Source organism: Mytilus trossulus, chromosome 11 (assembly GCF_036588685.1).
Source record: "Mytilus trossulus isolate FHL-02 chromosome 11, PNRI_Mtr1.1.1.hap1, whole genome shotgun sequence".
Taxonomy (NCBI): Eukaryota; Metazoa; Mollusca; class Bivalvia; order Mytilida; family Mytilidae; genus Mytilus; species Mytilus trossulus.
Window position 1 is genome coordinate 47,151,908 of NC_086383.1, and position 15,218 is coordinate 47,167,125.

A 15,218-nucleotide genomic window follows, 5' to 3' on the forward strand; every position below is an offset into this window, starting at 1 on the left:
TAATAAACATTCCTTTTATGATATTGGAACCCTTAGGCTTAGTTCAGTTTGAAAAAAAAACCCAGGTAAGATTAATATGAATTGTAATTCTCACGTTGAAAAACTATGTTCATATATACTGAGATAAGTATTCACATGCAGAACTACATTTGTACATTCATAAGTATGTGCATATATAATAAAAAGTATATCCATATGAGGTTAACTATATGCAAAAAGATATATAAAAAAATGCGCATATATGTGCATATATAGAAAAGTTTGTGCATATAAGGTAAACGATGTGCATATGTAAGAAAAGTAGGTGCATATTTATATAAAAAGTAAGTGCATATAAAGTAAACTATGTTCATATATATGAAAAGTATATGCATATGAGGTTAACTATATGCAAATAGATATATAAAAAAATGCGCATATATGTGCATATATAGAAAAGTGTGTGCATATAAGGTAAACGATGTGCATATGTAAGAAAAGTAGGTGCATATTTATATAAAAAGTAAGTGCATATAAAGTAAACTATGTTCATATATATGAAAAGTATGTGTATACATAGAAAAAAACATGTGAAGATATTGAAATGTATATGGATTCATGTATATAAACATATGTTTGTAATCGGCAGCTACGGCGTTCCATAAAGCAGTCTCTTCATCAAAACAGCGCATGTCTACAAGATCACGTGTAACTTGTGCGCACAAGTTATTAACTCGTGCGCACAAGTTTTGTAACTCGTGCGCACAAGATAGTAACTTGTGCGCGCAAGTTGGTAACTTGTGCGCACAAGTTGAATTTTTTTTTTTTGCATGGCACTCCAGGGCTTCCATTAAATTATGCCTCTGTCTTTTTAAAGTAAAATATATAAACTCACTAAGTTTCTAATAGTTGTTTTTGAAAAACATTTAAACTTTTAATTAAATTGCTTACTTGATTAAAAATGTGACTATCTGCATTGGACATTAGCCAGATAAATTGTGATTGATAATCTAAATTGGGAAAGTAATTATATTTATCAAAGTTGTACATATATCGATACAGTTTGTTTTGTTTAGTAAGGAACATGTGTTTATGCTATTTATAGAAAGGTCTGTTTGATTGGATATATAAAGTATGCGGGAAAAATTTTATGCACGGGTGGTTTGAAAGTAGTTAAAGTCATTCGAGTCATTGCAGTCAAGTGCTCTAGATGCTTTTTTCCAAATAAATAATTATGAAAATTATTTATTTACAGGTTGATAGTCCAAGAAGAGTCGCAAATATTGATGTTGCAGTGCTAGTTAGAGACAGACAATTTTCATAATTTTCATTGATATAAAATGAATTACGTGTACTTATTACCTGAATAAAATGCACTTGACTTTTGCAAGTGGCTACTCCCATGTGAGATTTTTGTATTATATTGATAGATAAATGTTTTATGTTCGGTTGAGGTTACGAATTAGAACATAATTGTTACTTTTAACTATATGATGTACACCCTTTATGAACCTCAAACACGATGAGTAGATATCAAACAATGTCAACTCGCCCTACTTGCCAATCGGCCCATACTATATCGCCACCTTACAAAAAAATCGTCCCACTCTTGTTTACCGACTCGCCCTTCCTTTGAAAAAAGTGTAAAATCAAATTGAACAATTAGTCTGACAACTCACTTATTAACGAAAAAGTTTTTAACCCCACTGAATAAAGGTCTGCCAACTCGCCCCACTTATAAAAATATCTTGCTTCCTTTAAGTATGTTAAATAACTGTGAGTTCTTATCCAGTCGTCCTGGTGTAGTGGTATGTTTCGTGGTTTGATATGTTAAAGGTCTTGGGTTCGAATCCCAGCATATTCACTGGATTGTTCCTACGTGAATTTTGATAGATACTAGTAGTCTTCCCCGTATAATTAATTAAGTTTTATAGTGGATTTGACATTCCCGCCAAAATGGTACAGAATAAAGGAAAGCATTCACAACAAAGAAACTCAAACTGGGGTGATCTGGTATGGGTGATCCAGCTCAGATCATTCATGTTAGAACAAAGGAGCTGGGATGTAAAAATATGTCTGTACGTAATTTTGAAGACATTTTCAGTAACCACAAATTGCAAGATATTGAAACATAGAAGTTTTCGGAAGTTTGATATTTGTTCTGAAGGCGGATTTTGATAGAAATGAAGAGGAGTGCTATATTAGGTTATAGCCTATTATAACCGTCATTCATTTTTGTTTTATCTTTATCAAGGCACATTTATCGTCCATGTCATAGTAACGTGTTTCCGTTCTGCTATGAATGCACAATGACTTGATGTCAACAACAACTAATCTACTATCGTTCTCGTCTTTCTAATAATTCCACAGTCAAATTGAAACATCAAACTTGAGGAAATACGGATATTTTCCTTGATATTGTTTTATAAACTAAAATCAGTAAAAAAAGTAATGCAATCATTTAATATATCAGGAATATTAAAAAAAATGTAAACTTAGGTCCGTGAACTTCGAATTACAGCATTATTTTTATATACAAATATACTATCGTTATAAAAGGGATGTTTCGGTAATGTTATTCATAAAAATGTATGGAAGTGGCACTCTGAACAAACTTTGACAAACTTGGAAATCTATGGTATCTTAAATTATATATTGATAATTGCTTTCCATGTATGTAGGTTATTGCAATCAAAGAAATAAATTTAAAATGTCTTAACTACAGACATTCTCATGCCCTAAACGCCTTTTATCTGAGCTTACAATGGTGACCTAATTCAGTTAAGGGCAAATTTGTCTTAATTGGAGAAAAAATACTGCTTGGTCAGTGTTGTGCAGTAATTGTAACAAAGTTTGCACTTCTTTTATACATGTAAGGTTGTTTTACCTCAGGATAGAAAACCAAATTGGAAGATGTGAGTGTAATAAAAGATAAACATGTTAAGTGGATATGATAAATTGACTATTACGAATCACACTTAAACATTCCAGAAATCAGATACACAGATGTTGTAAAGTTATTCTGGTACTGTAATCATTTGAAGGATACATTGTTTTTGTAATAAAAAAATAATAATCTTAAAATCTCTTTGTATTCAATGAAAATGTGTCAGTAGTAAAAATAAATGCAGCGTCGTCATTTTTTCAGACTGCAAAAATCGAAATTTTCATTACCATAATATGTTACACAGTTTTGAAGCGACCTAAACGATATTTATATATTATGGGAAAGTCACTTTCATATAGGGTCGAAAGTGAGCGAAACTCGAGTCTCATATGCAATTTACTGATCCCCAAATAAAACACTGATGAATGTACTTTATATGAGGAATTAAGAAGAAATTGAAAATCTTGAAATGCTTATTTATATAGAGCATTAACAATAACTTTCTTTTATTGCAAGTAAGAAAGTCGGCGACTGTAATTTATGTTTATGTCTAAAAACACTTACACATTTCAATTATGCATGTTCACAATGTAGATCAATTTGGGAACAACATTATTTGTATCGGAACGTAACTGCATGCATATTGAAAATAAACCACACCCACTGGCTATGTTTTTATGATAAAACACGCATTTTGAATAAATATTAGATACAAGATAATGTATCATATATTTCTCAAACATAACAATTCAAGTTAGAGACCGGCAGCCCTTTTGATTTAAAAAGTAAAATCACAAAAATACTGAACTCAGAGGAAAATCAATACGGAAAGTCCATAATCACATGGCAAAATCAAATAACAAAACGCATCAAAAACGAATAGACAAAAACTGTCATATTCCTGACTTGGTACAGGCATTTTCAAATGTAGAGAATGGTGGATTTAATTTAAAGGAATAGCCACAACTAAAACTTGATTTTTTTCTGAACTCTTTATGTGATTTTAATGCAGTTGGGTAAGGTTCTAATTTGTCAGAGCTGTAATATGTTACATAATTTTTACACCCTTGAAGTATGAAAAGGTACAACTATCATGAAAAGGGTAGAATGCTAAAAAAATATGTTCCAAAGAAAAACACCAGTCCAATGATAGAACTGTCAAAATCTGTTGTATAGTAGAACCGTAATGATATGATAATACCAGCAATCTGGTCTTGATTAGGAACAAGGGTTGTTAGCTGGATTTTCCCTGAAATTTATATTTTTCAGATCAATTATCAACTGAAATTACGGTTTTTCAAGAGAATAGATAGAAAAATATGTATTTGAAAAATAAATTTGTTTTTTATGTCCTCAATGCTATTCGGTTTCGTACTAAAATTTTGCCTTTTTAGCATTTTCAATTCGAAAGTTACTGGTAAGTCTTTTTCAGACACAATACGCGTCTGGAGTACAAACTTTTAATACTGATATCTATGATGAGTTTATTCAGGACTAACATGGAAGAGTTGTCATAGGATAAATATATACATATAAAAAGAAGGAATGCAAGAAAATAATAACAAACAAATAACTAAAATAAACGAAAACAAATAAGAAAAATACATAACATTAGTTACATTAGTAAAAGTGAGGAAAAAAAATTTAAATACATAAATAAACTGAATTAAAGAATTTTTTTTTTTAATTATTAAATAGATTAATTAAATCAATACATTGAAATAATACATAAAAATTATGATTCTTGGCGACGGATAAAAACAACAACAACTGACCTTCATGGTATACCATGTACAATGTACTTGCCACTATACATCATGTACTATGTGACAAACACTAACAAGGAATGGCATTATTCGACTAACGGAATGTATCATTCATTCAAATAGTATCCAACAAGTTAATAGCATCTGTTTACCTTTATGGAACATTTGGAACATTTCATTTTCCATTTCGGATGATATTTGTTTTGCTCAAATTTTAGTTTTTCTGCGAAATGATTATGTTCTTCTCATAAATTTCATGATGGTATGATACTTAACCCCTTAAGTGAGGGATTTTGCTTGATATGCATATGATTTGTTTAATTGAGGTCTGGAGATGGCATGTCAGTAACTGATAGTAGTCCTTTGTTAACTTATGTATCGTTGTCATTTTGTTAAGGGTTTTTTTTTTTACCTATTCTGTATACCTATTCTGACATCTGACTCGGACTTCCTTTAAACTGAGTTGTTCTGTGATTATTGCTGTTGTTTTTTTTACATTGGCTAGATTTATAGGGTTAGGGTTGAGGTTTCACAAAATATGTTTGATCACGCCGCATTTTTGCGCTTGTCCTTAGTCATGAGCCTCTAATCTTGTATGATTTTTAATTTAAGTTCATTATATATATTTCGAAGATTAGTATGACGTCAATTATCACTGAACTAAAACTTGTTAATTTGGCCGTTAGTTTTCTCGTTTGAATTGTTTTACATTATCATTTTGGGGGCTTTTATAGCTACTATGCGGTACTGGATTTGCTCATTGTTGAAAGCCGTATGATGACCCGTAGTTGCTAATTTCTCTGTCATTTGGTCTCTTGTGGAGAGCTGTCTCATTTGCAACCATGCCACATCTTCTTTTTATAGTACACATTGTTATCCGCTCTTTGGTCTGGTTGTTGTCTCTTTGCCATATTCTACATATCCATTCACAATTTTATAAGACGTGTATGTTTTTTTCCGTTTGCTGGCGTTCGGTTACGGTGTTGCGTAAACTACTACGATTTTCAGTTTTAGTTGACCACGTCATATTATATATATGCATGTATTCATCCAATGATTTATGAAAGTTTTTAATATAAATGTGATTACCTTATGGTATATTCTGGCTTTGATTTGGATGATGGATATACGAAATCTGTTGCTATCCTCCGTCAAAGTATTTTGAAAATAATTCAATATTGAGTCGCACCATTGTATTGTCTCATCCAACATTTCTAATGCTTCAGTCTCGATAAGAATTAATTCCAGCAAATCCCAGGGCAACGCTTCTGTTTTTTCTTCGTGTATTTCGCCAGTGATAAGTTTATCAATATCCAATACGTAAGTCGTTCGAAGACGCAACAAAGATCGAACAGCTCCCTGTAAATCATATTCTATTGGCCAATCATGACATTCTTCTTTAAACTTGTTATAAGCAGAAGAGAAATCTGAAAAATATATTTGACTTCAATTTCTTAATGCTTTTATAAATACGAAAACTAATAAGAAGGGATATGATATGAAGTATGAGTTCCTGACATAAACCTAAAGCAAGGAAACAACGGTGTTATTGTTGTTCTATATTTCACAGTTAAAAGTAAATCCTTCAAATTAAAAAACAAACATGATAGACATTCCTAATACTCATCAGTGACGCTCATAGCAAAAATATTATAAAGCCAAACAAGTACAAAGTTTAAGAGAATTGTGGACTCGAAATCCCAATAAGTTGTGTCAAATACGAATCATCCTATCCGAGCACAATATTCTGACTCCAAGCTAACATGTATTTGCTTTTGAGTGGATTTTTTATCATGTTTGTATTTCAAATTGTAGGATTACCTCTTAATTGTGAAAGATAGAACAACAATAACAACGCTGTTTCCAGCTTTAGGAAACGATCACGGCTATGATCACATTGATTTAAAAAGTTAAACAGTTAACATAGTTAAACATTCAACTTAAAGTATAAAGGAGGGACGAAAGATACCAAAGGGACAGTCAAACTCATAAATCTAAAACAAACTGACAACACCATGGCTAAAAATGAAATAGACAAACAGAAAAACAATAGTACACATGACACAACATATAACTTGTCCGTCACGTGCAAAAAGTTAATTTTGGTTGTATTAAAGTAATATAATTGCCTTAATTTTGGTTATATGAAATGTTTAACAGCTAGGATTAAAGTTTACTCTCTGAACAATTGCATAATCAACCTGCAACAGATGTTTAAAAAATTACGTCATATATAACTTTTGTTAATTTGTTGAATGCCTAACTAAAGACGTAAACCGTGAATATATAAAAAAAAATTCCAACTGTTAAAGAATGAAAAAGATAAATATGAGATAATCGCATTGACATTCCGTTGACTCATTGTCATAACGTAAAACATATAGTTGTTATACCAGAAATGAGTTCAGCTAGAGAGTTGAAAGCAATAGTGGATTCTCAAACGATAATCAACTCAAAACTAACGTCGATTTCGACTACCTCTTATAAATTATTTTCAATTACAGCAAATAAATAATCAGATGAAAGCTAATCCGTATATGTCTGATTGTATGGTAAGCCATAGGAAACACTCTCAGATGCATGCATTAAATCCAAAAGTCAGTGGCTGGTCCAGGCACCGTTGTCATTAACAACACCTTAAAGTGTTGTTAATGACAACGGTTTATTATAAATAAATTATTTAAACCTGTTGATGTTGATTATCGTTTCATTCCATTCTCTATCAATTTTCAAATTCCTTTAAGGAGTTTAGTGGTTCAATAGAAGTAAGATCAGGATAACGACTTCGTTTTACTACCGCAATTCAAAACCAAATATAGAAAACATGGTAAAAATGTCCAAATGCAAAACTTACCTCGTTCCGGATCAGTTGTCAAACAACAGTCACAAAATACATTTTCTAACACTAGAGGCCACTTATGAAGATATCTGTGTAAAAGATGCAGGATATTTAATGGATTTTCTTGATAAGATTCATCTCGGCTGCTGGCATTCACAGTATGCTCAAGTTGTTCGTATAATCTGAAAGAAAAGCGATTGTCCATCGTACAAATTTGTTCGTTGTGCATGGTTAAAAAGAAAAAAATCTAGATTTTCTGTCACATTTCGAAGAGACCTTAGCTGTATATAACATGTTTGACAGCTGTGGTCACTGTGGCATCATTTACTTACCAAACGGACAAATTAATACCAATATAATTTTACCTGCATCTCTTGAACCAAAAGTTTCGCAGTTAGAATACATATGTTAGTGTAAATTATAATGCACTTGCTTTCCGTGCTTATAAATTGCTCGGGTGGACTTTAATATTGTATTGATAGGGATGCCGATTTGTTCCGTTAACCCACCCATTTTTTATGCAGATATTGAATAAAAACATGTTGAAAATGTATACCTTTTCATATATTGCTTAGATAAAAATGTTACTTTTTCCCATATTGTTTGGATTTCGTGTTTTAAGTGGAATACGAATTTGTTAAAAGAGAGAACATTTTTTGATAAACTGAACACAGTCAGATTGAGAAACATCAACAAAGATGACAGACGAAAAGAAGTTATGGTAACTAATTTACGTTATCATATATTTTTGAATGTTTTGCCAACCTATTCACATATTTTCCAGCTTGAAAAGGTGACCTATTGCAGCAATACGTCCTATCACCTTGTATATAGGAAGTGGATCCTCCGAGTACACTTTGTCGGTCCTGACCCATTGTGTCACATTACAAAGGAGTAGGTCCGGTAAAGGCCGAATTTGGCCTCAAATTTCAGGTTCATCTAACGAAAGATTTTGGACACTTTTTAAACATTTAAGTGTCTATTTCAATTGATTCAATTAGTTTATGTGAAAGATTGTTACCCAATAAGTCATTAAAAACGCTCCGATTCAAGCTGAAATATGAAAACCTATCAAATATGCCAATAAAACGTCACTTTTCAGATGTTTTTTTTGTCAAAAATGAAAGTGGCCGCATCCGTGTTCATCCTCAATCTTTATAGTTGTTATGTATTATCATCAGTACAACTTACCTAATGAATGGCTGTTATTTATTTTGAATTTATTGAACCATAAAATTAATTTTTGACTCTTCACATTGAATAATCCGCGAAGCGGATTATGTTAAATGTGAAGAGTCAAAAATTAATTTTATGGTTCAATAAATTCAAAATAAATTATTGTCATTCATTATAAATAAATTTCTATCAAAAATAAGGCTCAAAGATATGTATTAATACGAAAAACAACGTACACAGATGTTTGCGTATGAATACACAACGTAAGAGTGGGCGTGTCTCCATAAAAATTGATAACATTGAAAATAAAGCTAATTCTTTTAACCAATCAGAAGACAGTAAATACACAAAATTTATTTATATTTCATTATTATGAATGAACACAAATGCGGCCACTTTCATTTAAGACGGAAACCGTCTAAAATTTAGCTAAAATGCTTCAATTGTAAAGATTTCAGTATTTTAGCATGAATTAATGATGCTAATACCCGATGTATGTGCATTATATTGTCAAAAAACCGTCCATATTTATGTAGCAGAAGCATTCTACTTTCCACTTTATAGCTAAAACAATACGTGTTCACAATTTTGTAAAACTGCAATATTTTGGGGCCAAAAAGGGGTCTTACTGAACCTACTCGTTTGTCAGTAACCTGTGTTCATTATATAAACGCTCATGAATGTATTTCGAAATTCCATCTAGCGCAACTTACCGTGCATATAATTTTCAGAAGACAAATATATATGGACAGTCAAATTAATGCTTTCAAAAGCTGGCTTATTATATGTAACGTCTAAAATAGTTCTGACATTGAACCAAGTACATGTACCCTTAGACAATATATATATATACAGCTATTTCATGACAAACCGATCTAATATTATGTAAGTTTGAGTTATAACTATAAATCAAAGGTACCAGGATTATAATTTAGTATGCCAGACGCGCGTTTCATCTACACAAGACTCATCAGTGACGCTCAGATCAAAATAAATGTAAAGCAAATAAGTACAAGTACAAAGTTACAGAGCATTGAGGACCCAAAATTTTAACAAAAAAATCGCCAAATACGGCTAAGGATCTTTTCCTGGGATAAAAAAATCCTTAGTTTTTCGTAAAATTCAAAGTTTTGTACCAGGAAATTTAAAAAGAAATTACCATATAATTGATATTCATGTCAACACCAAATTGCTAACTACTGGGCTGGTGATACCCTCGGGGACGAAACGTTCACCAGTAGTTGCATCGACCCAGTGGTGTTAATAGTTATCAAAGGTACCAGGATTATAATTTAGTACGCCAGACGCGCGTTTCATATACATAAGACTTCTCAGTGACGCTCAGATCAAAATAAATGTAAGCCAATAGTTATCAAAGGTACCAGGATTATAAACAAGTACAAAGTTAAAGAGCATTGAGGACCGAAAATTCCAAAAAGTTGTGCCAAATTCGGCTAAGGTGATCTATTCTTTGGATAAGAAAGAGAGCCGTGGTGTAGTGGTTAGTGCATCGGACTACTAACACAAAGGTTCCTGGTTCGATTCCCGTCTGGGATGAAAATTTCAGGAACTTAATTTTCGGCTCTCCCTTGACACCATTTGCGAGTATGGTCTTGAGGAAACGATGATAGTCCGTCGGACGGGGACGATAAATGGCTGACCCGTGTTAAGAGAGAGTCATATCTCTTGCACGTTAAAGACACCCTTGTAGATTTCGAAAAAGAGCAGGCTAATGCCGCTACAAGGCAGCACTCGCACCCGCAAAGTGAAAAGGGATTAATATAAGTTGCAAAACTTGTTTCCCAATCCACTATAAATAAATATGTTTAAACTAAAATAAGAAAATCGTTAGTTTTTCAAACAAAATTCAAAGTTTGTAACAGGAAATTTATAAAAATGACCATATAATTGATATTCATGTCAACACCGAAGTGCTGACTACTTGGCTGATGATTCCCTCTGGGACGAAATGTCCAACAGCAGTGGCATCGACCCAATGGTGTAAATAGTTCCCAGGATTATAATTTAAAATTGAAAATGTGGGAAACGGTTTTAGGTCTGCTATTATTACCTGTGTTTAGCCATGAAAATAAACGCTATCAAGTCGTATACAATGAAAGCTCTTTTAAACATGCACAAGGCAAAATATTTCTTTTATGAATACTTCTGCTGTTCGTTGTTTTTGCTAGCATGTACTAAGGAACACACACAACGAAACGCACTACATCTTTCCATTTAGAGTATGTTTACACTTTATTTATAATATATAAGTATATTTTCAATTTTGAAATAAATCTACGGTTTCACGCGGCAGATACATGTTTTTTTTTACATATGTGATTCGTAGTTACACTGGGGTTTATATTTATTTCGGTCAACACAAATAGTTTGAGATTATTCGTAATCAAATTGGTCATTAAAAAAAAACCCATTAAAAACTGAAGTTAAAGTGATTTTTTGTAGTTAAATGTATTTGATGAAAATATACACACTCTGTATGCATATTTTGAGATTTAAATCTTTTTTAAAGTTAAAAAATGTGGGGTTTTTTTTAAATTAGAAAATAAGGAACATTTTCATTTTCATAAAGGTAATGTTTCAATAACTTTTTAAATATATAGCTTCAGAAGTGTTTACTATATGGGCATTATTATATATTGTCTGTTAAGTATTTTCATACACCTTCCCAATGAAAACTAGATACTCATATACGCGGATATATATGAAATTATGAATTATTCTTTAAGCCAAAAACACTGTGTTGTCCATTTTTTTTTTTGCTATTCATTCGTTTGGATTATTTTTTATTGAAATCAGATTTTTTTTATTTAGAATCTTAAAAACAATCAAAACAACTGAAACTCGTCTGGCCTTCTACTTTTGAAATATTAAGAAAATGTGTATTACAAATGCTAAAAACAGCTAAACACGAAAACGTGTCTATAGGAAATTTTAGAAAGCATTTAAAACTTTAACGAGACAATCGTTATTTAAGCTCACTAAATCCTGTAAGGACTTGATTAACGATTTCGGCATATTGACTTATTTGTAGATCTTGTCGATAATTTTTGCCTTTAAAGTTTCAATCTATATTAGATTTATAGTTTTCAAGAATAAAGTCAAAAACGAGAAAAAATAATAAACTTCATTAAGGGGCCAATAACTCCAATATAAAGTCCATTGACGAGTTATGTAATGCTGATTACTCGTCATTTTTGCTATTCAAGTTTGTGTCTAATTGTGTATGACCTAGGCGTAGACTTTTTTGTATATATTAGACCGTTGGTTTTCCCGTTTGAATGGTTTAACACTAGTATTTTTTTGGGGCCCATTCCATTATACCTTGCTGTTCGGTGTGAACCAAGTAACCGTGTTGAAGGCCTTACCTTGAGCTATAATGGTTTTCTTTTATAAATTTTGACGAGTTGTCTAATTAGCACTTATTCCACATCTGCCGTAGCTACCTTCCTTTGTGAATGATCTGTTACATTTGCCATACAACTTTGGCTCTTTGATTAAGCTTTTCCTCACCATTTTAGAAAACTCTAGTATTTCGAAAAATAGCTCCGTTACCTTACCTCAATAATTTTAGCTTATTTTGTTCCTTAAATAATACTTTTTCGACTTATAGTATCAATTAAAAATTCTTCATTTGTAAATTCCTCGAGATTCAAATGTCTTTTGTTTGCAATTGGTAAAATGAGTCCAAAGGAAATAGGCCTTACTAATTTTTTGTTCCACATTACACTTACCTATTTAGGGGTGCTGACATTATATTATTTCCTGAGCAGATACTTTCTTTGTATTCTTTGAAAATTTCAAGTAACCGACCTTCTTTTGTTGCTAATAGTTTGAGTTTATAGACTGATAAAAATACATCACTGTTAACATGCTGTAAACTGAGAATTTGGAAGGAAAGTACCAGTAATCCATTTAATGGAATCATGTTTGATGAACGGGTAAAACTAATACAACTCGTATCACACTGTTGTATGTACAACATCTGCTGATTTACATTTTTATTGATCATTATAACATAAAATACTAGAATGTATTAAAATCACCTTAATAATATGTTAAAGATTGTACATTAAAGCAACATTACATTCATGAATATGACATTTACCACTATTACTTTAAGCTTTGAAGCAAAATAAAAATGCTTGCATTCTTTTGTAATAAATAACTAAAACATTGGCTCGTCTGTGGATAAAAACTATGTCTGTTTGGAGTTTGTAGTGTACCAACTGTGTGTTCATGGTGTGTCAAATTTTACAATATTTAAGAAATAATTCCTTCGTGTCATGCTATATATGCTCATTTTAACATGGGTAGGCATTATATTTGTCGATATTTTACACTGAGTGTTAGCGAGGTGTAAAATGTGGTCAAATATAATGCCCACTCATGTGAAAATGAGCATAGAGCATGACACGAAGGAATTATTTCGATTCTAATAGGACAAATACAGTAATTGTATAGGTCGAAGCGTACGAAAATACCGTAAAAATGTTTGGCTTTTCCCGTTTCCTCCCCGAGGAGTTTGTGCATTACATTTCATATTTGATAAGTTTAAAAACTATGAGCAGGGTAAATATATGTTGTTTTATAAAATTATATAATAAAAATTTATGCTAGCTGCTTAAATGTATACATTTTAAAGGATAGCGATGGAAATAACGTTAATATACACAGTAAGTTCGTGCGCATGTGTCAAACATATTTTTTATGCTCATTAGAAAACGGCTTTGTTTACAAAGCGTTATAAGGAAGTCATATTAGAATACATTTTTTAAATCGTAAATATATATTGTAGATTCGTATTATAACATATATCAGTGGGTAATCGGATTTATTTAATTAAAATACTAAAAACCGACAATTTAACTATGAAAATTGGATTAATCCGACTTTCCACGAGTATCTATGTAAGAACCTGTTTCTCTTTTGGTGAACGCTAATCCTATGCCAGTCCTTCACCTTACCTCTTACATTTCTATGCCATTCACGTAGTTACTAAGTTGATGCAAAATACTTTAAAAATTTATTTATGCATATTTGGATTAAATGTAATAAAAGGCTTCTTTTTAATAAATAAAAAAAACCAACATTAAATGTTTAATGAAAAAATAATACATATTTATGTATATATTAGTAAAAAAAACTATTTCAAAAGGTCTTGAACTATTTACGCGAAATAAATTTGTTTTTTTTAATAACGTTGTTAATTTCTCTAACACCTGCTAGTACACAGTTCATGTCAATTCATACCGAGACCTGATCTATGATGAAGGTCACACTGATATCGTGAACATCCACAAATGATTTTATGTTCAATTTAAAAAAGGAAAAAACTGCGAAAGAATTGAAAAAATAAAGATGTTCATGTTGGTACCGGTGGATTATTGGATTGACATAATTGAGATTGTTAAATTATCGAATTTTTAATTCAGAGCTTCGGCGCGGACTTTCAAATTGATAATTTAACGACCAAGTTACTACAGAAATGTATGTTAGAACCTGCTTCTCTAACGATTATCGCATAAATGTTCAAATACGATAAAAGAAAATATCCTTCGAGTGCCTTCCATTTTTGTTTCAAATTTGTTAATTTCATTAAAACATGTTAGCACATTTGGATTGATACAGTGAGCTGATGAAATTGTTACCATCCATCCTATCATTTTCTGCATGACATCATCAGACCAACAACTACAGTCTGCTGATTTTGACATTTCCTCAGTATGACCCTTTTACAGCCATGATTGAAACTCTAATTCTCTCAACACGTTATGCTTGTCCAGGCTGCCAAGACATATGGAGGCTACTCAAGCAAGAATTTAAATTAACTATTCATAAAAAGTTCATATTTCAGAAGGAAGCTTTATACTATGTCGTCTTAAATTTTTCGTCAGTTATTGCTCATTGTTCTAGACCTGATTGTCCTGGATCTATTATAGCATAATTATTTTAAACCATGTGAATACCTGTTATGATGAGTATTATGATAACAGTTACTGTATATGGGGTTCTTGCAATGTCTATCTGTCCTTTTGACAGAGAACATACAACTTTGAACTCATTTCGTGGATCATTTCTGAGAATCTATATAAAGCAGCAACCAACTTACATTTAATTGTATATACTTGTATACTCTACAAGTTATCTTTAATATACACATCTGCTGGCCTCTAGAATAGGTAGTTTCAAAAAACTGCTGTTAAATAAATGTTAATAATTAAGAAAGTTGTTTCATGTAGCAAATGTAACGATGTTTGTTATATAGTTTAGGTATACAATACGGTAAATGAAGATCAAGTTTTTCATGTTAGGAAAATAGAGAAGATCTATGAATATCAAGGATTTCCTCTTTGATAAGTGTCGTTGATGTATATGCTGAGAGTTAAAGATAATTGTCATTACCTTATCTATTTGTCAAGCAATTTGAGTAATGGGATTTACACACCAAAACGATGTTGTTTTATGCTTTATCCGCAGGAACAACAACATATGTGTCATAGAAGTAGGTCAGGTGGTCCGAGTACACAGTTATTTCTTAGTGCATTTCTTT

General features: G+C 31.6%; 1 protein-coding gene across 1 annotated transcript in view; it reads right to left on the reverse strand.

Moving 5' to 3' along the window:
• The window catches only part of LOC134690099 (prolyl 4-hydroxylase subunit alpha-1-like), a 47,737-nt gene extending 40,061 nt beyond the window's left edge, over window positions 1-7,676 (reverse strand). The window contains exons 1-2 of the mRNA XM_063550071.1: window positions 7,487-7,676; window positions 5,722-6,059 (exon numbers count right to left, since the gene is read on the reverse strand). Coding sequence (XP_063406141.1) covers window positions 5,722-6,059; window positions 7,487-7,676 — 528 coding nt within the window. The remainder of the gene's footprint in view (window positions 1-5,721; window positions 6,060-7,486) is intronic.
• Window positions 7,677-15,218: the final 7,542 nt, after the last annotated feature.